The following is a 21,003-nucleotide window of genomic DNA, read 5'->3' on the forward strand; positions in this document are numbered from 1 at the left end:
ACAAAACGCCTGCAAGAATGCTGCCAACAAAAAATGGAGGATTCCTATTGGATAAAATTGGACTCAATACTGCCACCACATGGTTTGGCATGCTTATAGCCGTCTTCGAAAACGCACTTATGCGTTTTTGTGTGGACAGAGATTTTTTTGAAAACACTGTCATGTGGACTCGAATCATTTTCGATGGGTTTTCAAAAAGTTGTGGGTTGGGTTGGGTTTTCCGTCATCGTGTGGACAGGGCCTCACTCAGCCTCCACAAACACTTATCTGACTCCCTGGAATAGAACCACAACACTTTTGTCCTTTTAACGTGACATTTTAAAAGAAGTACAGGTAACGATCTGTTCCCTGTCTCCATGTGGTGCAACAGTGAGTTTCCCCTGGTGGTCACCCAGCACTGCTATAGCAACAATAGTGACTCCAGCATGTAGAGACAAGAGATGTGGAGGAAATTGAATCCATCAGTGCAGAAAGATTCAATAAAGTGTGAATGGATTGGCGAGAACTCCTCCATGGAAGAAAGTTTAATTATATAACAGTATGGCTTCCAACATGTGACATTTTAAAGTCTCCATCTGTTTTTAAGGTGACCTCAGGTTTCACATGGATGCTTTGTTGTTGTCTTCACTTACCGTTTTCCATCAGGCACTGTGCTATTCATAGGACTGAAGACACTGGTGTTAATGGATCAAAACAACACATGGGTAGAAATTCTGCCTGCTGCGAAATGGCTGCTGATAAAACCTTAGTTATTGATTGTTACAATAAATCCAATTCACTTTTAGTCATCTGAACAGAAATTCTTTGCCACCACGTCATTATGTGCACCAGAGATGGACTAATTAAGATCAGCTTTGTGAGAAAATACACTGCTCTAAAAGATAAGGGTGCATATAAATTACACATCAGATCTTTAATTTAATTTTTAATTTACTGTTATAATCCCGGAGGGAAATTAAGAACGCACACTCTAGTTTTTGTTAGTCAATCAAATCAAATGCATGCATATTAGTGTGTACAGGCCCCTGTAATACACACACCACACACAAGGGGGCCTGTAGGCATGCAAGGGAGGTAGAGTGGCAGGCAGCTCCTTCTTGGTGCACCTCAAATGAGCAATTTGTAAAGGGGACGGCACCTTGCTCAAGGCTGCCTCGGAGGTGAGCTGACACCTCCCACTTTCAGTTCACCTCCGGGTATTTTTTGGGGGCCGGAGCGGGAATCGAACCGCCGATCTTGAATCATGACCTGCTCTACCGCCCGCTTTACCACTGAGCCACTGCCGCCCCATCTTGATGAACAAATTTTTCAAGCTGAAAATCTTTATTGCTTTATATAACTTGTTTATATAACTTGTTTGTTTATCAGTCAATCATCACAGAACAGTGTCTGACATCGACAAACATCAAATGGAAACCAGAATCATGAACCCATTATGTGACTCAGTAGTGTGTATCACCCTGATGTATCGGCAACATCTGTCTACGCCTGATTGGTCAGCTCTGGAAAATATCAATTGAGCTGCATGGTCAGGCCAGAAGTGTCATGCTATGTTCACCAGCAGCTGCTGGAGGGTATTCTGGAGGGTGCTGGCAGTGACGAGATAGCAGTCCTGTTGCTGGGGTCATGACTTATATGACAGTGTCCTGTCCCCGTCCTGGGCTCTGCTGGGACACAGACACACAGCTAAACATAAAGTGTCTGCACACATTGTGGAAGAGCTGGACTACCTGTGAGACCCTGTTGGGCTGCAGACACTGCCTCATGCTGCCAGTATAGACAAGGACACTAATAAAACACTGAAGGCGAGATATGAACTGTCTGTGTCCACCACATGTGAAACCATCCTCTTACGATTGGACCCTCTGATAAGTGATGCTCTTGCAGCCTCAGCTGCTGTTGGTCTCTCCATTGTGCCTGTTTCCACTTCATTGTGTACCAAAGCAGTTGAAACTGATTCACTAATGCATCTTAAATAGGCAGATTGAGGTTCCTGAAGTCTAAACAGTCTTATTGATGATTAAGTTTTCCCATAATTTTTTTGAGCAATGTACCAGGGCTCGAAATGTACCAGGGCTCGAAATTGGGCATATGTGCCCAAATTTTTATCAGTGCGACTATTAAATATATTTGGGAGCACCGGTGTGACTAGGGAAAAAAATCTGATGCGCCTTTTTTTGTGAGACTGCGGTCCTGCCAGGAAACAATGAGAGCGCAACTGCGGCTGCTCTCCTGGGCGAGGGAGAGAGGTGCGTGGAAAGGAGATGGACGGAGCGGTCTCTATCACTCCGTCACTGCCTTGCTTTTGGGTAGGTGCTCCTAAAGTCTTTGTTGGTGCTACTAACTTCTAAATTTGGGAGCACCATTGCTACCAAGAAAAAAAGTTAATTTCAAGCCCTGTGTACTAGAGGTAAGCTCTTACGCCCGAGCCCGAGTTCGGGCCGGACCCGACACGAAATTCGGGCCGGGTCGGGCTTCAATACCCTCGGGCTCAGTTCGGGTTGGGCTTCAGATCTTAAGATCCAAGCCCGACCCGACCCGAACTTTTTAAATGTTTACAGTATGTATGCATCTCAAACAATCTATGGGTATTAAACTAAGGAATACCCTTATAAAATAAATAATTTAGGTAAAACATAGAAGGCGCTGTATGAGAAATATCCATCTACCATATCTGCTCCGTTCCCTCCGTGCGTCAGCCGTTTTTTCTCCTGTCACTTCACCTTTCTGATTGTATACGCACTGAACGTAGAGGTAAGAACTTAAGCCCGAAATTAGGGCCGCGTCGGGCTCAAAATTTCAATAATTACGTTCGGGTTGGGCTTTAATGCCGTCGGGCTCGGTTCGGGTCGGGCCGGGTTGGCCTTTAGTACTGTCAGGCTCGGTTCGGGTTGGGCTTTAATACCGTCGGGTTCGGGTTGGGCTGGATTTTTTAATCCCGATTTTAACTCTACCGTGTAAAAAATTTTTGTAATTCATTTATTGACGGTTAGCTAGCTTGAATGTTAGGAAATATTAATGAGTCTAGGCCTTTAATATCCATCAGTCTCAGGAGCAAGTCTTTTCCATCACAAAGGATTAACCTTTGCAGGAGAAACATCAAGAGACCGATCAGGACCAGGTAGAATGTCTACACTAACCACAGCGTCGACCAAATTTACCTAGCATGGTAGCATGCATCGGAAATGTGAAGTTAGTCATAAGGTTCCCCTTCTTGCCAGGTGAATCCCGAGTTAGGTTTTTTAGTCCACTAAACATTTAGCTTCATTTAGCAGTGTTATTTTTCTCAAAAACAAGTGAACAGATCTCATATTCTGTTTACAACACTACATACAACCCCAGTAATATTTTGTGGACAAAGAAACTTCACTCAACTTTGCTGGCTGTGTGTCAAGTAGATAAAGACCAATTTCCAATTTGGTTAAACTTTCAGGCTTTTAAACACAGTTGTGTTTGCAAATCGTTGATATGATGGAGTTTCCTGGTTGCATGTTGTTTGTGTGGGTTTTAGCTGCATAACATGCTGCACAGTTTGAGAAAGTTCAGTTTCATTTTCTTTAACATTTGGAATTTAAGAAGAATGACCAAAGTGTGACTTGAGTTGAATTTGTCATGTGCATGACTTTTGAAACTTCAGTTTATTATCCAAATTCTAGAAAAATACTAAAAATTAAAGCAGAATTTACAATGGTTAGCTCAACTGATTACTATTTGAGTTGTGTAGTAATTGTTGGATATATTTATTTTTGCTTGATCACACTTTGAATAATCACTGCTGGGTCTAATGAACTGGGCTGCACACTAACTGCATTTACTGCTAAACTGTGACGATGCTTTTGGATGAGAAAACAATGTAATGCTGTCTAACACAAATGTGAAGATCATTATTACATCTTTTTTTTTTGTCCTTGTTATCCCCCTGCCTCTCCTTTCCTCCCCCCCCTCCTCCATCTAAAGGATGAATTGGCCAATGCGACCCGTGGAAGCTTCAGGTCCAGTATTTCAGTCAACCAGGGAAATGTTCCCAAAAGTGGAATTCCTGTGACTTTACAAGGTGAAGGATCCAAATCCAGCACCCCAATGTCCTCACAGGGTGGCTCATCCAAATCAAGCACCCAGTCCATTGCCCCCCTGTCTCCTCATGATGGAGTGTCCCCTGCCATGAGTCTTGGGTCGGCTTCTGTGACACCCCTACCTACCCCTGCTTCTGATGTCTCCATGGAGTCTGTACACCCACCCCTGCAGGAACAGGAAGTTTCAGACACGATCAACAAGAACATGGACACGAAAAGGGGGAAACTAGAAAGCACCAAGAAAATTGCTGTGATTCAACAGGGACAGCAGGACTCTGTTTCCACAGCCCTTAATAATGGTCAGTACTGCAGTTGGAACATGATAACGCAGTACTGCTATCACTTAAACATCAGCTGCCCTGTTTTTGAGGGTACTGGTGTGTCCATTTTTACATCCCGCTTCAAAGCGGTGATGTATTGTAATTGTCAGTTTGTGTGTTCGTCCGTTAATCCGTCTGTCCGTTCGTTCATCAAATATTTTCGCAACCGTCATAATAATGGTCAGTACTGAAGTTGGAACATGTTAACACAGTACTGCAATCACTTAAACATCATCTGCCCTGTTTTTGAGGGCACTGGTGTGTTCATTTTTAATCTTGTGTCTGTTGACTGTAACAGATGGAGCAAATAACCTGGATAAGTCTGACGTGCGTGACATCATTGAGTCCACTCCTGAGCTGGGGATGGACCTCGATGGCTGCAGAGGAACAAGGTACATGACTGATGATTATATTCATCATTAAAACCCTGAAGTTAATTAAACGTTGAGACAATAAGGGAGGGATATATAGGCTATATAACAGGGGTATTCAATTAAAAGTCACGGAGGTCCGGTTATAAAAATTTCCTCTCAGTAAAAGGCCCGAACCTAAGTCAAGTTTGTGTCTTATAGCCAGTCCGTATGTCCACATTATCATTTATTATCAATTTTCAATGCAGGATATATTTAACTGAGTGCACAGCCGACTCTTTTACCTCACCGTAAATAAAAGTAGACCCAGGCAAATACATTTCAAACCTTTGTTAGATTGAAGAACACACAAACCTCAGAATTAAAAATAAAGTGCAAAAAGAACTGAATTATCCTTTTTCTCTTAAATTAAAGACATCCCGGCCCAAAGAACTGAAGGCCTACACTTCAGGAAGCAGAAATAAAAACTGGCTCTTTCAGGGGAAAAATGCAAACAGAACTTTCTTCATGAGAGAAAGGGGCATGTGGCCTGCCAGTATTTTACTTGTGCACAAGGTTACTTGTGCCAAGGTGTGCACAGAGCACAACTTGACTGTTTTGGAAAGCTCCCATGTTTGGCACAGCCCCCCCCCCCTCTTTTTCCACCATGCCAAGGTGGTGGTCTCTGTCATCTGTGGTGACTGAGACCACTTGCTTCAGATCTATGCCCCTCTTTGTCAGCATCTTATGCTGTATACATGTCCCCTCCTCTTGTGTGTGTTAGTGGTGTTACATCCAGAAAAGAGCTCCTTGTCTTTGTGAAGTAACCTGACGCACACAACAGCTGGACCTTACCAGTAACATCTGTAGACTCATCAATGGCCACAGATATACATGGTCCTCTCTGAATAGCTGCATCAAGCTGTTAATATTTCTGATTTTCTGGTTGCTGTTGAAACAGACGTCTGGAGTTTTTCCACACATCTCATCTTTCTGTTTTCCCTCAAACATTGTGTCACTACTGTCCCATCACTAAAAGATGTTTTATTTTGCCCCAAAATCCACCATGCCTTTAGTGTACATTCGTTTGCATTTTGATGGGTTATTTTGCCCCCAGCTTGGACTTCAAGGAATTTTGCTCAAAAGCTCTGCTTTGTTTCCTAGTAGCGCTTCATGTTGCCACTTTTAATTAATGCTACGTGTTCAGACCAGATGAGGCACGATGGTTTTGAACTGTCTGACAGAAGAATAAACATAAATTTCTCCGTCCGCTCAGTGTTCACCAGCGGTTTTCCTCATTAACTTCCCTTCGTTTGGGGCTATGCTGTCTTCCCCGTCTCACTTCCTCTGTGCTCTGCTGTAGCGGTAAACTCAGTGGTAGTGGCAGTGAGCTGTCTCACTCCCAGGTGCGCTGACAGCGCAGGTTAAGAAACGATCTGATTGGCTGAACTGAGTGGCGCTATTACCGTATTAACTGGAGGAGCAGCGCCCGCCATCTGTAGCCTCGTCCGTCAGAAAAAATTCTCCCAACAAAATCCACCCTCATGAATTTATCATGGAGTGGTCACTGGTCCAGACAGAGCCATCACGCGGTCCGGATCCAGAACACGGTCTGCCATTTGGTGACCCCTGCTATAGACCCCTGGAGGGAAAAGCCGAAAGGAAAAGAAGAAGCTATAGAATATAGTATCCATCTGTATAGTTGAACTAGCTCATTCCAATCTTACCCCTGATTTTTGGATGCCATTATCCTCTAGTCGCTTAAATTAGTAGTGTATTTTCCGGACTATAAGTTGCATCAGTCAAAAAATGCATAACGAAGAAGAAAAAAAGCTTTCAGTGGACTATAAATCACATTTTTTGGGAGAAACACATTGTAAACACAATATCACATAAATAAAAACCCCACCAGGAATAATTTTGTTCAGCTGTGAAAATGTCTCGGGTGAACAGAGAAAATCTGTTCTACGGTCGGTGTGGAGGTCCTGCATTAGACGTCCTCTGTCAGTGAGCGGATATTAAGTGGAGTAAAGTTTAGTGCAGTGTTGCGGTAAGCTACTGCTAGTTAAGACTTGCACAGACATGTCCAATAAGTGAGTACTGGTAGTGGCTGTTAATTTGAAAATAAAAAGATTAAAGATTAAATCCACTTTATTCATCCACACAAATGGGGAAATTATCTTTTTCACTCCAGTTTTGTATATGCATATACTGTATATGTGTGTTAGTCAGAGCACACACACAAACATCGTATACAACAAACACAACACACACTAGGGGCCTGTAGGCATGCAGTTAATAACACTCAGTACAGCAGAGGTGGAGGGATGGGTCGCAACTTCGGGGTGTGCCCCAATGAGCAGCTTGTGGGGGGAACGACGCCTTGCTCAAGGGCGCCTCGGCAGTGGCTAGGAAGTGAGCTGACACCTCCCACTGTCAGCTCACACTCCGAAAATGTCTGGCGGGAGCGGGAATCGAACTGCTGATGGCTGGGCGATGTTTGGTCCCTAGACGTCTGCTCTAGCGCTGAGCCACTGCCACCCCAACGGCAGTGGCGGCAGTGGTTATAAGACGCAGGACCAGTCAAAAAAGTGTGTGAAAAAGTGTGACTTATAGGTTGGAAAATACGGTAAATGGTAATAGTTAGGCCCATTTTCAGTATGGTTTACTTAGTGTTTCAAAAAAGCGTAAGCATTGATCCTAGCAATATGTCACTGAGTGTAACATGTTTTGCAAAGTTTTGGTCAATAGCTGAGGACATTAAGGGATTAAGTGCCACAATGCATTAATGTTTAGTAGTTACTCTTAGTAGAATCAATTAATTTTTGGTCTTCGACTGACCAGAAAGTATTTGTGTTCATGTACCTTAAAGACAATATTTTAAAAATGGTCATATTGCATGTCATCATCATCAGGGTGGCACAGTGGGTAGCGCTGTCACCTCGCAACATGGCGGGACCGGGTTTGAGTCCCGCTCTGTGCGGAGTTTGCATGTTTTCCCTGTGTCTGTGTGGGTTCTCTCCGGGTTCTCCGGCTTCCTCCCACCTCCAAAAACATGCACTTCAGGTTGATTTGCCAGTCCCAAATTGCCCATAGGAGTGAGTGTGTGTGTGCATGGTTGTCTGTCTTCGTGTGGCGTCGTGCCCGGAATGTCCCCCGCCTCACGCCCTATGCCAGCTGGGATAGGCTCCAGCTCCCGTGACCCGCTACGGCGGATACAGCGGCAGAAAATGGATGGATGGCATCCTGATAATCATAATTTTCCTCTTATTCTTTTTTGCCCCCCCCATCCCCCCCCCCCCACACACACGCACACCACTTCTTCATCTACTCAGCACACCGACCAAAGGTGGGATAGAGAACATGGCATTTGACCGTAACACCGATTCTCTGTTTGAGGAGCTTTCGTCAGCAGGAAATGACCTGATCGGGGATGTGGACGAAGGAGCCGATCTGCTGGGTAAGAAGTCACACTCTCATGTGAGATGATATAATCTTGCCATTAGTTCTACATCCATTTTCACATTTTTCCTCTGTCACCATATTTTTGGGGGGTGTTGGTATGATCAATCCTACAGATGAATTTTCTGGTGTGTATCAATGAACTCCTCATACCTCGTTACAAATGTGTTATTCCAATCATTAGTGTCCCTGGCTCTGTTCAGTTCCCTCTGTGACTATTCTGGATGTATAGAGGTATAGCTCAGATTGGTGTAACTGTGCTGTGAATGGCAATAATATAGTGTGTAAATGAGGCTCTTAACAAATCTCATCATTTCTTGCATGATTGTCAGATGACAGTTTCATGGGTAAGACTGCTAGATCCATAAGCCAGAAATCAGGACAGAATATTGTTTACATATTATACTGTTTTCTTTGGATCAAATGAAAAAGTGAAGCATTGGTATCATGGGTAATCTCTTTCAGGTATGGGTCGGGAAGTGGAGCATCTTATCCATGAGAACACCCAGCTGCTGGAGACTAAGTTGGTACCCATTACAAACCATTGAAGAGTTGATATGTTTGTAAAGTAAGAGTCACAAATAGAAGCAATAAATAGAAAAAGGACTTTTTGCTATTAACTATCACCACCTGATGTAACCACATCAGTGCGTCATGTAAGTTAACATGTAAAATACCTGTTCATATGGTACAAACATGAACTAAAATGTTGCTGTAGTACAGACACACTTGCTTTAGTATTCATGAATATCTGGAGAGTGCTGCCACTTTGTGTTTAATACAGAGATTTTACTCAGTTTACTTTGGAAAGAAAAACTCCTCAACCTCCTACTGTATGGTCGTTTGGATAGGTTGTATGGGTTTCTTGGTAAAGTATACTATTTAGCATTTGTTTACAATAACCAGAACAAGAGCAGTTTAAATACAACACAAAATCCTGCTTTTACTTTTAGTTACTGCAATTTGTAAATGGTACAACAAGAAAGCCCCAGACCCTCACTGAGTGCCCACCATGCTTCACTTATTAGTATTGGCTTCATTCTTCTTCCTTCATGTACAATACTGATTGATATACTCCAGAAGTTCCAGTTGGTTTCATGGCGGCACAAAACAGCATAAAAAAACCCTTGGTGACCTTTTTGAGCTGTTGGACCGTCAGAAAAAATTCTCCAAGAAAATCCACCCTCATGAATTTATCATGGAGTGGTCACAGGTCCAGACAGAACCATCATGTGGTCCGGATCCAGACCACGGTCTGCCATTTAGTGACCCCTGCTATAGACCCCTGAAGGGAAAAGCCGAAAGGAAAAGAAGAAGCTATAGAATATAGTATCCATCTATATAGTTGAACTAGCTCATTCCAATCTTACCCCTGATTTTTGGATGTCATTATCCTCTAGTCGCTTAAATTAGAAGTGTATTTTCCAGACTATGAGTTGCATCAGTCAAAAAATGCATAACGAAGAAGAAAAAGCTTTCAGTGGAATATAAATCACATTTTTTGGGAGAAACAAATTGTAAACACAATAACACATTTAAAAAAAACCCACCAGGAGTGGTGTTGTTCAGCTGTGAAAATGTCTCGGGTGAACAGAGAAAATCTGTTTTACGGTCGGTGTGAAACAATACTGATCGATATACTCCAGAAGTTCCAGTTTGGTTTCATGGCTGCACAAAACAGCATAAAAAAACCCTTGGTGACCGTTTTGAGCTTTTGGAACATCTTTATTATACATTTTTGGTCAGCAGAAGTGAACGTCAAGGACCTGACTGATTATGACCCGACGCTGAAGTCTGGCACAGTGTTGTAACACATGATTTATAAATTTGTTGTCCCATGTGGTGTGTTGTTCTTGGGGTTGGATCATTTAGAGATGGCCCTATTTGGTTAATGTAGCATTTGGTTTGAGTGAGGCAGAAAACATAATGGCTGCATTGAGTTATTTAAACTGTTCTGATTTGATTTGGTTAAGCAAGAAGCTGATAAATATATTTTGCAGACAAAGGTAATGTACAATTTGGTTTAATTCTGTATCCAACTGTACATGTGCCATTTTAGAAACGCTCTGAATGTGGTGAAAAATGACCTGATAACACGCATAGATGAGCTGTTATGTGAGAAGGAGGGCTTACAGAGTGAGCTGGATGCCGTCACCCAGGCAAAGACCAAACTGGAGGAGAAGAACAAAGAATTGGAGGAAGAACTCAAGAAGTGAGTAGCTCAGAGCTGCCTATCTGTCTAAATAATGTTCATCCTGCTTAAATATGGTTGCTAAGGACCTGTATACTGGCTTGCAGGATTCGAGCAGAGCTTGAGGAGACCAGACAGAAGGTCAAGAACGATAATGAAGATGATGTGAGTCTTTGGAATCTTCTGTGTTACAAGTTGTGACACATCTGTGGTTATTAAACAAATGCCAGCTACATGTTGAGCTGTTTCAAGAATTTCAACATATGACCAGTTCTTTAACAAAAATGTGTGCCTTGAAAAGCTTCATAAATCACATTGATCACCAGTTTGAAATAAAAGACCAGTATGTGTGTGGGACGCACATGCACATGTGATACATAAATGTTTGTGGTCTCAAGCTCTTGTTGTGCCTGCAGAGTGATGTACCCACAGCACAGAGAAAGCGCTTCACCAGGGTGGAGATGGCCAGAGTCTTGATGGAGAGGAACCAGTACAAGGAGAGGCTGATGGAGCTGCAGGAGGCGATTAGGTGGACCGAGATGATCCGGTAAGACACACGTAGTAGTCATTAGTTGTTCTAACATATTCCAACAGTAAGGCTTTATATTTTATTTACTCTTGCTTTCATCCACAGATGGAAAATATGACTAAGTAATCTTGGATGTTTCAAGTAAATACACATTGAAATTCAAAGGGAATCTTCTCTTTCAGGGCTTCAAAAGAAAACCCCGGTCTTCCAGAGAAGAAGAAAACCAGCCTCTGGCAATTGTAAGCACTTTTTTTGAGGTGACCTCTTGGATACCAGTTGTGTGATGACTGGTGATGACTTGTTTGTATTTCATTTTGCTTTTCTTTTATATTCCATGTATGTTTGTGCTCTCCAGAATGTAGGTAAATTGTTGCATTGTTTACAGTGTTCTTATCTTCACAACAAACTCTGAACAGAGGAGAGCTAACCCAGAGTTGGAGGCTCTGATCTCAGATTTGAGCTGCTCTGTCAGTAGCGTCTGAAGTGCCTCATGAAAAACATAGAGCTTGACAGAAGATTTGAGACAATCTAGATCAGGGGAAAACTTGTTTCTTCACATAGGAAACAAATCTGAACTACGTGATCTCACATCTCCTTTGTTGAGTGTCATGGGGAATGAGTTTGTTTTGATGGGATGAGGACATTCTTTAACACTTTCACATTATGAGAGCAGTCATTGGGAATATTAATTCATAATGCTTTTAACTATGTGTACCTCACATGACCTCAGAACTTAATGCTGAGGGACTATGGTATAGTCCTTACTGGGTGTGTATGGGGTGTCATTATGCATTTAATCCCATCAGTCATCCTCTAGTTTATACATTAAGAACCTCCTTAAGACACTTGAACATATTATTGACTGGAACAGTTATGTTTTATGACCCTATCAAAAAGCTTTTTTTGTGTGTATATCAGTGTGGTCTTAAAGCATTATGAATGGTTAGAATTCACTATGAATGCCTCCATAATGCGCTACATACACACCCTTATAGAAAGTGTTACTGGACATCTGTGGGTGAGGTTTTTATGAGAGGATTGGGACAGTCATTCATATGTGAAGCTAAATCTGACAAACGCACCATCTCTCCTGCCCTGTTTCTGTGTCCCTCTGTATCCTTCCTGATGTCGCAATGTCTGTACAGGAGGTGTGTGGCGAGTGCTCACGTAAAGATGGGGGGGGGGGGGGCAGATTCATTGAGTATGTTGGTCAAAGCAACAAGGCTTGTAGAGATAGACTTACTGGAGCCTTTTGTCCAAACTAAAGCTAGATTTATTGTCTCATCATATTCAAAAATATATATGATGTGTGTAAAAAAACGGTTAAGTGTGGTGTAATGAGTGCAGTGTAGGGGATTGTTCAGGCCTGGTGTGTTCTGTTTCTCTGACTGACATCCCAGTTAGTACACATTATTAACCCTGCAGTGTGGGTGCTACTCTGGTACTTTGGTGTTTTGAGAGACAGTTCAGTGTGGTTTTGACACGTTAACAGGAACATGGGTATCAGTGTCTCTTTGCTACCTGTGAAAGAATTGGCATGGTGTGTTGGCATGGGACAGGAATCTTTTCACCCTTAAATGTTGAGCCCTATGTCTGCTGCTGCTGGTGCCCACCCCTCTATGCGTTTGTCTGTTTGTCTCTTTCTTACCCCGCCCGTACACCTCCAGTTTCAGCCGTTTGTTCAGCTCGTCTGGTGGGGTAGCCAAGAAGCCTGTGGGAGAGGCCCCAGTGAACGTGAAGTACAACGCGCCCACCTCTCAGATTCAGCCATCCATCAAGAAGAGGAGCAGCACTCTGCAGCAGCTGCCCAGCGACAAGAGCAAAGCCTTCGATTTCCTCAATGAGGAGTAAGTCCGTCAAGAAAACAGGATGCTCCACTAAGAGAAAAAAATTAAATGGAACTCATTGATACTGGGTCACAGAACGATTAAGGATGCTTAACGATAATTTGAAACACATATTCAGAGGATCCAAGGTGTTTTGCTTCATTAACATTGGCAGTTAACTGCAGGAAGTTGTACTGAACAACTGTTCAATGAATGGTTGGATTCATTGTGTGTACGGTTTATTGTATTAATAACAGGAGAGTGTAAACATAAACTACTTAACTGCAGAACTAAAGTCACCATTCATATTTCGCTTTGCTCACAGCTGCAACCCTCTCTGAGGAAACATGATTGTCAGTGGATTTTTGTTCTGGCCTGCAGAGTGGCGGCCAGTGGCGTGGTGTCTCGACGCGAGCAGAAGAGGGCTCAGTACCAGCAGGTCAAAGCCCACGTCCAGAAGGAAGACGGCCGGGTGCAGGCTTACGGCTGGAGTCTACCCAAAAAATACAAGGTTAGGAGACGAGGGAGCTGTTCCTCTTTAAATGACAGTTGGGCTGTGCTGAAAATTATAACAGAAACACCCTTTAATGCAACTGCGCTGTTTTTTTTTTTTTTAAACAATTATTTTTAGGCCAATGGTGGTCAGTTAGAGGGGAAAGTGAAGAATCTGCCTGTTCCTGTTTTCCTCAGACCACTGGATGAGAAAGATTCTTCTATGAAGGTATTTCTTCCAGCCCCTCAGTGCTGTTTTCTTTCTTATTCACGTTACCGTCAGTAACAAAGCTTATTTGGCTTGACAGTTAGGAAATGTAATGACATTAAAAACACATATAGGGGGATTCTTCTCTCAGAATGGGCAGGTGTACAGTAGATGTTCCAGAGCAGGCCAGAATATACAGATTACACTAACAAAATGACAATAACTGAAGATACAATGATACCCAGAAGAGGAAATATCAAAGATTATAAGAAAAATAGACTTATGCTGGTACAGCACTGTAGTGCGGAAGATGGAACTATTACTCCTCAAAAAACATGCACCTTAATTACACCAATATTGTTCATAGGTGTGTGCGTGTGTTTGTTTTATGTGGAGTGAGCTGGCGTTTTTATCTGGTGTGTACTCTGCCTTTTGCACAAAGCTGGCTAGAATAGGAATGAGAGGCTGAGAAGAACTTTAGTAGAAGAAAGTACAAGGAGAGAAACAAAATCTGCAGCCTGAGGGAACTAGAAACAACAGAATTGTAGCATGAATCAGAAACTTAATTTGTGTTCAAATTGGCAGACATAAATTACAAGTGCAGTTAATATCGAGACAAATGCTCAAAGTAATGGAAACGGGTGCAAGTGTCTAATCACAGAAGAAGCACTCCGAGTGTTATGAATGAGTTTTGGTTTAAATTTAAAGACTTCAGTGGTTTAAGTTCATGGTGACGTCAAGAGAGGTTATTCTAGAAGAAGTGAGCATCAAATGAAATGCATGAGGTGGAATATAAGTTCTATTGTGGACACAAAAGTATGAAGGGTCAAGATTGTTCACAGCCAGAGTGAACTTCAAGTGTAATCCGACAGGAACAGGTGAGGTGAGGATGAAAATAGTGCAACATGATGACATTTTCTGGTTTGTATTTGTTTTAGCTGTGGTGTGCTGCTGGTGTGAACCTATCTGGAGGAAAAACCAGAGACGGAGGTTCCATCGTAGGAGCCAGCGTGTTTTATAATGACATTTCTGAGCATGAGAGCCCCAAAAAGAAAATTGGATCTCAGAGTAGCCTGGAAAAACTAGACCAAGAACTCAAGGTACACACTGATTTCAATTGTTTCATCATCCCATCCCACCGGGACACATGGTCACACACACCAACACACTCTGACATCCACATGTTTGGCTGCTCTGCATCGCTGTTACATTTCAGGAGCAGCAAAAGGAGTTACGCCAGCAGGATGAGTTGTCGTCGCTGGTTTGGATCTGTACCAGCACAACGTCCACGACCAAAGCTGTTGTTATTGATGCCAACCAGCCTGGGAACGTCCTTGACAGCTTCTTTGTGTGCAATTCCCATGTCCTCTGCATTTCCAGTGTACCAGGTCAGGGCACAAACATGTTAAATCAATGTAGAGTGGATTTTATTGTCAGTAGCTCACGGGGGACTTAACCAGGATTTGCATGTTTGTCTTCAAAAACGTATATTTGAATCTAGGTGCAAGAGAGACTGATTACCCAGCTGGAGAGGACACAGAGCCAAACTGCAAGACAAACCCAGGAGGAGATGGTGACTCGCATTCAACCAAAAGCAGCTCCGCTGGTGGCGGCAGCGTCCTTGGAGACATCACTGTTGTCGGCTGTGAGGCTGAGGGAGGAGCAGCTGTTCCTCAAACTGGAGTCGTCCCAGAAGCAGACAGACAACCCGGTCAGAGGCTTTTATTATTACATCCTTCCTTCAGCAGCATCAATATGTTCACCAAAAGGTGCTGCATTAAGTTTATCACTGATATTAACAAGTGTCTCCGGATTCCTGAAGGTTCAATCTGAAGCAACTGGACAGTGACAGTGTCAGTGATTTCCTCCAGTTTTCAACAGGAAAACTTATTGGGCTCAATGTGCTGCTGTTTTATGAAACCCTGAGAAAGAATGTTTAGGGATTTCAGGACAATCAGCTTAAAACACTGAATTATGGCAGCATTTTATAACCAGTTTATAGTTACACATAAAGTCCATCTAAGAGGAGTTTTTATAATCAAAATAGAATATTTTTTTCAATTATTACATCCCACGAAGCGGTGATGTATTGTAATTGTCAGTGTTTGTGTGTTTGTCCGTCCATCCACTACATATCTTCACAACAGTTGGAGATAGCTTTTTATCTATGGTCTTAGTAGGAACACATTAGTGTTTTCCTACTAATGTGTGTAGTGGGAACACACATTAGGTAGCCCCCAGCCATCTTTTTAAACAAATTCTGTCATGGGTCACTCATTCAGAGAGAAACGCGGCATTTTAATAAGTAGGAAAATATTGGTCTCATTGTGTGAACAGACTGCACTTGAAATTCCATAACGCCCATCAGCATACATACTGCATGTTAAGAGATGCTCCTCTGTGCAGAATCCACAGTAGTAGATGGAGATTCAGAGGCGATGGAGGGCAGTTCACGGCCTGCTGACCAAGTAGATGTTCTTGGGGGAGCCTACAGCCAACCAGTCTTCACGGATCCGCTAGGAGCCCAGCACACAGCAGAGGCTGCACCCTGCTACTCTCAGAGGTAACTTCAGGAACTCCTTAACTATTACTGCCATTCATTCATTCTGTCAATTCAATAAACCCAAACCCATTTCATCAGTATAGTGTGTAAGAAACCTGCTGAGCAACAATTTCTAATCTTTATAAAGCCATTTACTGTTTGGTTCTGTGAAATCTGTCCATATTTGTCTGATGATAAATTATAGTTGTCAACTTTGTTGCTTCATTACTGGTTGGCTGCTTCATGCCGTCTTCGAAATGGGTTAAAAGGCTGCATTGGCCTTAAAGCTACTGACCTTCTTGTTTTATTGACTTTTTTGTAGTATCAAGCACAGGGTTTTTCACTCTCTCAACCCACTTTGTGTGACGGGCAGGGAGAGTGACCTCTTGAAAGACGGTGTGAGTTCAAACTGCAGCGTGGAGCAGCAGGACCTGATGAGAGAAGAGGCCCAGAAGATGAGCAGTGTTCTGCCCACCATGTGGCTCGGGGCGCAGAATGGATGGTGAGGATGTTTGTGAATCTGTGGCCAACGCAGTAAAACACAGGGTCCGAAATAAACTCTCTACCAACGAGCCGAGTGGCCTGGTAGATGAAAATCAAGCATATTTTTTACCATCCAAAATAATAAATTTCATATACATTTCATATACATTAATGTCTATACATTTCATTTGTATTATGTTGAATACAAACCTAACGAAGAGTCCAGAGCAAAGTTGAAGCTGAATTGTTTTTAATGTAGTGGTGAATGGCTGAAGAATTTAAGACAATACAGTTCAGGAATTCCAGTCAGCACTACAGTATTTTCTGCACTATAAGGCGCACCAGATTATAAGTCACATACAATAAAAACTAAATTTAGAAAACTAGCGGCTGTAGTTGTGCTATCCGTCCACTAGATAGAGCATTCATGACTGAGTACCTTTAATCAACTGACTGGCCCCCTATTATGTCAATGAGGCCATTCTGAGCCTCATCAAGGAAACTTGATCACTTTGCCATCTTAGAAAGAAGTCAACACACATGGGGTTTTTTCTTAGCTGCTGAAATTCACTGATAAAAGTACTATAAAATACCGTAGCACAAAATTATCTAGAGACATAGTCAAATTAGATTTTATTTCTATAGCGCCAAATCCTAACAGAAGTCCATATAGAGCTGGTCTAAAGAAGTTTCTCAAGCCCGTTTACAGAAAGCCAACAGAATTCTCCAGGTGCAAGCAGAAAAGAGCAGAGCCAATTCTCAGCTCTCGTCAGTGACTTAAAAGTCAGTCCTAAGAGCCAGACAAAGTGGTGTGTTTGCCACTCTGTCTGGCAAAATACGCCACATTAAAAAACCTGACATTACCTGACACCACTCAGTTCAAACAGGGTGGATTATTTTCTGATCCGAAATTTGAAGCATATAGTTAAGCTCCGACGTTTGTCTTTGTTTATGAATTAAATCTTGTTGAGGTGAGGTGCAGCTATTTACTGCTGCACTGTGTGCCCTAAACAAATCTCGAACCAGTTTTTAATGTCAGGCTGCTAATTTACTGGCAAATGTGACTGTTTACTCTTAGAACTGACTTCAATGTGTGTGTGTGTCCCCGCCACACACACACAACACAGTTACATGTTGTCAGGTATCAACTACATTTGCAAATCAATTGTAGCACACCAGCAGTGACTCAGCTCTTGAAATTTCACCTTTATGCCAGTTTCTCCGTGTGTTTCCGCAGACTGATTGAATGGACCGTCACCAGATTCCAGGTTACAGCACTGACACTCGACAATGGCATTTTTTAGACCGATTAAGTTTAAAGTGGGTTATTTCCAGTGGCACAGTGGTTGGGAAATACAGCGGTACCTCTACTTACGAAATCAATTGGTTCTGGAAGAAATTTGGTAAGTAGAAAATTTCGTAAGTAGAGACGCATTTTCCATGCAAATGCCCTAATCTGTTCCAAGCCCCCCAAAATTCAGACATAAATGTTTTATAAAGCATAAAAATGCATCAAAACAAATACATGTAACAATTAGATTATTACACAATAAATGAGATTTGTGCATAATGTAAAAAACAAAGAATAGAGTAAAGAATAAACATGAGGGTCATTTACCTTTTAACTGCTGTCGTCATTGTTTTTTGCCCTCTTTGGTTCATGCACTCTTGCCTCACCATGCCAGAAAACAAAGTGAAATCCAGTCTTCCTTCTGAACTTCTCCAACCACCCACGCGACGCCTTAAGCTCCTTAAACTTCCTTTTGTTTTAATAACGTGGCGATTGTAGATGCATTACGGCCATATTCTTTGGTGAGATCAACCAAACGCATCCCTTTTTCATGCTTCTCTATTATCTCTTGCTTTGTACGGACAAAAAAACTCTTTTTCTTCGTCTTTTCTTTTCCTCTTTTCTCCGTCACTTTCGTGGGGTCCACAGCGAATACTCAACAAGTTAATATATTTACGTAAAACTATCAGACCACGTCATGGGTCGAGGGCCAAATGACGAGGATGCTGCATAGACACCTTTGCAGCGTCCTTGGCCAATGGATTGGCAGGATGCTAGGTAAAAGCCAATGGCAGAGCAGCTATAAGAGTGTTGCGTTCAGGAACGTTTTGGAGCTGTGAGAAGCAGCCCATACTGTATTTTTGCCTTTCATAACTCGAAATTTCTTTCGTAACTAGAGGCAATATTTTCCTGAGGCGTTTCGTAAGTAGAAAGTTTTGTATGTAGAGACATTCATAAGTAGAGGTACCACTGTCCTGAGATAAGTCAGTCAGTGAAACTTTATTAATAGAATTGTTGAAAGTTCCCTATGTTTTGCTACATTATCGTGATGTTTATTTTTGGTCAGCCACCGGTGCTCCCCGCAGGCTGGTCTCCGGTCACAGAGCAGGTCAGTGAGAACCGGCACTTCGGCGACGCCCCCTGGTCGTAGTCCGGCCAGACCACCGGCCAGAGTGCCTTTTGAGGGCTCCCCTGGTGACGTAGTCCGGCATGACTGCTGGCCAGACTGCTGGCTTTTTTTCAGCGAGCTTCAAGTCATCTTGTTTTTAACCAATATTAATATCAATCCATATATAAGGTGCATCGGATTATAAGGCGAAATGCAGGTTTATGAGAAAATTATAGGCTTTTATGTGTGCCTTATAGTGCCGAAAATACTGTAAAGAGACAATTTATGATTGCGATAGTCACAGGTCCCTGAATAGAACATTAGATACTTCATTATTTCATCAACATCTAACCCTAACATGGCGGTCATCACTTGATGCCGGTGTGTCTACTATGTGTGTGTTTAAGGGAAACAAAAGCATCTTATTGATGTACCAATAGTAGAAACTTTAATCCACCAGTCTGGCGAATAACCTCAAATTTATTCGCCAAATTTTACCCTCCATTGGTGCTTGGTGAGTGTTGGTTTCGGACCCTGATTATACATATGACCAGAATTCAATGAATCTGACTGTTTGTAGTGTTTACGTCCACTCCTCTGTGGCTCAGTGGAAGAAGTGTCTCCATTCTATCAAGCTGAAGGACTCTGTACTCGGTATCGTGTAAGTACATGGCAATAAATGATGGAATTGACTTTGAATGTGCAACAGATGGCTTTTAAAAACTGTTCTGTCACACAGGCATGTGAAGGGCCGTGTGCTGGTGGGCCTCTCTGACGGCTCTGTGGCCATCTTCCACAGAGGAGTAGGTGAGGGGACAGCTGAATGAATCATCTACCTGAGGTTGCATCTCTCCATTAAAAATGACCTCTGACTTCCTGTTTATGTTAGATGGACAGTGGGACCTGACCAACTACCACTTGTTAGAGTTGGGGAAGCCACCACACTCCATCCGCTGCATGACTGTAGTGCATGACAAGGTGTGGTGTGGGTACAGGAACAAGATCTATGTGGTGCAGCCCAAAGCCATGAAGATTGAGGTATGATTAACTGGCTTATTGACGTCAATGCAAATGGATTTAATCATTCAAAGTCCCATTCATGCTCAGTATTAAATAGATAGAGACTTCCGTCTGTCCTGTGCATTCACTTCATACATGTTTGTGCAGATTTTCAGATCTACATTAATTTTTGGCCGAGTTCTTGTATTGACGATAGGAGTCGAACCACTCTGCAAGGTCTTCTCCAGAACATCCCATAGACTTTGAAGGGGGTTAAGCTCAGGACTGTGGGGGCCAATTGATGTGTCAAAATTGTTCCTCACGCTCCCTGGACCACTCTTTCATGATTAGTGTGATACATTTTATCATTGTCCTGGAATATGATCGTGCCATCCAGGAGAAAAAATCAATTTATGGGATTGCCTGGTCATTCAGTACATTCAGATACTCAGCTTTTGAAGCAGCATGTAATAAGACCCAATACATGATCTGCTTCCTGGTCTGGCATGTTTTCAGTCAAAAAGGTGATTAGAAACAAAAATTGAGTCTGATTTTTATTTGAGACGTAAAAGTTTGTTTTTCAAACTTCTTCTGTCCTGCATAGTTTGCCTCAGTTTTACTTTACAGGGTGACATTAAAGTTTTCTTTCTTGCTTTCCAATATGCTTATATATCTTTCTTTGCAGAAGTCTTTTGACGCTCACCCTCGTAAAGACAGCCAGGTTCGTCAGCTGGCCTGGGATGGTGATGGAATCTGGGTGTCCATCAGACTGGACTCCACCCTCAGGCTGTACCACGCTCACACCTTCCAGCATCTTCAGGACATCGACATTGAGCCTTACGTCAGCAAGATGTTGGGTTGGTTCGATCTTTCCTACAACGTGACTCAGAACTCAGATTTGTTTTTGACTCAGAACTGAGAGTTCTGAATGTGTTTTTATTTATTCTCAGGAACGGGGAAACTGGGCTTCTCATTTGTGAGGATCACGACTCTCATGGTGTCCTGTCATCGTCTGTGGATTGGCACTGGAAATGGTGTCATCATTTCCATCCCCTTGTCACACAGTGAGTTTAGGACCCAGACTAGTTCACTTTTGTAATTCTTGGTCAGGCCTGTACTCTCCTTATAC

The 21,003-nt window shown here is 42.6% G+C and overlaps 1 protein-coding gene across 3 annotated transcripts in view; it reads left to right on the forward strand.

The window, feature by feature from the left end:
• The window catches only part of spag9b (sperm associated antigen 9b), a 50,877-nt gene that overhangs the window by 25,792 nt on the left and 4,082 nt on the right, over positions 1 to 21,003 (forward strand). For 2 of the 3 annotated variants that reach the window (XM_068304873.1, XM_068304872.1), the window contains 21 exons: positions 3,958 to 4,372; positions 4,692 to 4,785; positions 8,079 to 8,203; positions 8,671 to 8,728; positions 10,265 to 10,417; positions 10,504 to 10,561; positions 10,813 to 10,943; positions 11,108 to 11,165; positions 12,591 to 12,772; positions 13,133 to 13,262; positions 13,383 to 13,472; positions 14,390 to 14,551; positions 14,668 to 14,839; positions 14,953 to 15,162; positions 15,858 to 16,014; positions 16,367 to 16,495; positions 19,456 to 19,536; positions 19,615 to 19,682; positions 19,765 to 19,913; positions 20,560 to 20,731; positions 20,825 to 20,938. In XM_068304873.1, coding sequence (XP_068160974.1) covers positions 3,958 to 4,372; positions 4,692 to 4,785; positions 8,079 to 8,203; positions 8,671 to 8,728; positions 10,265 to 10,417; positions 10,504 to 10,561; positions 10,813 to 10,943; positions 11,108 to 11,165; positions 12,591 to 12,772; positions 13,133 to 13,262; positions 13,383 to 13,472; positions 14,390 to 14,551; positions 14,668 to 14,839; positions 14,953 to 15,162; positions 15,858 to 16,014; positions 16,367 to 16,495; positions 19,456 to 19,536; positions 19,615 to 19,682; positions 19,765 to 19,913; positions 20,560 to 20,731; positions 20,825 to 20,938 — 2,908 coding nt within the window. The remainder of the gene's footprint in view (positions 1 to 3,957; positions 4,373 to 4,691; positions 4,786 to 8,078; positions 8,204 to 8,670; positions 8,729 to 10,264; positions 10,418 to 10,503; positions 10,562 to 10,812; positions 10,944 to 11,107; positions 11,166 to 12,590; positions 12,773 to 13,132; positions 13,263 to 13,382; positions 13,473 to 14,389; positions 14,552 to 14,667; positions 14,840 to 14,952; positions 15,163 to 15,857; positions 16,015 to 16,366; positions 16,496 to 19,455; positions 19,537 to 19,614; positions 19,683 to 19,764; positions 19,914 to 20,559; positions 20,732 to 20,824; positions 20,939 to 21,003) is intronic. The other variant, XM_068304871.1, reaches the window with a different exon arrangement.

This window comes from Antennarius striatus, chromosome 21 (assembly GCF_040054535.1).
Source record: "Antennarius striatus isolate MH-2024 chromosome 21, ASM4005453v1, whole genome shotgun sequence".
NCBI classification, from domain to species: Eukaryota; Metazoa; Chordata; class Actinopteri; order Lophiiformes; family Antennariidae; genus Antennarius; species Antennarius striatus.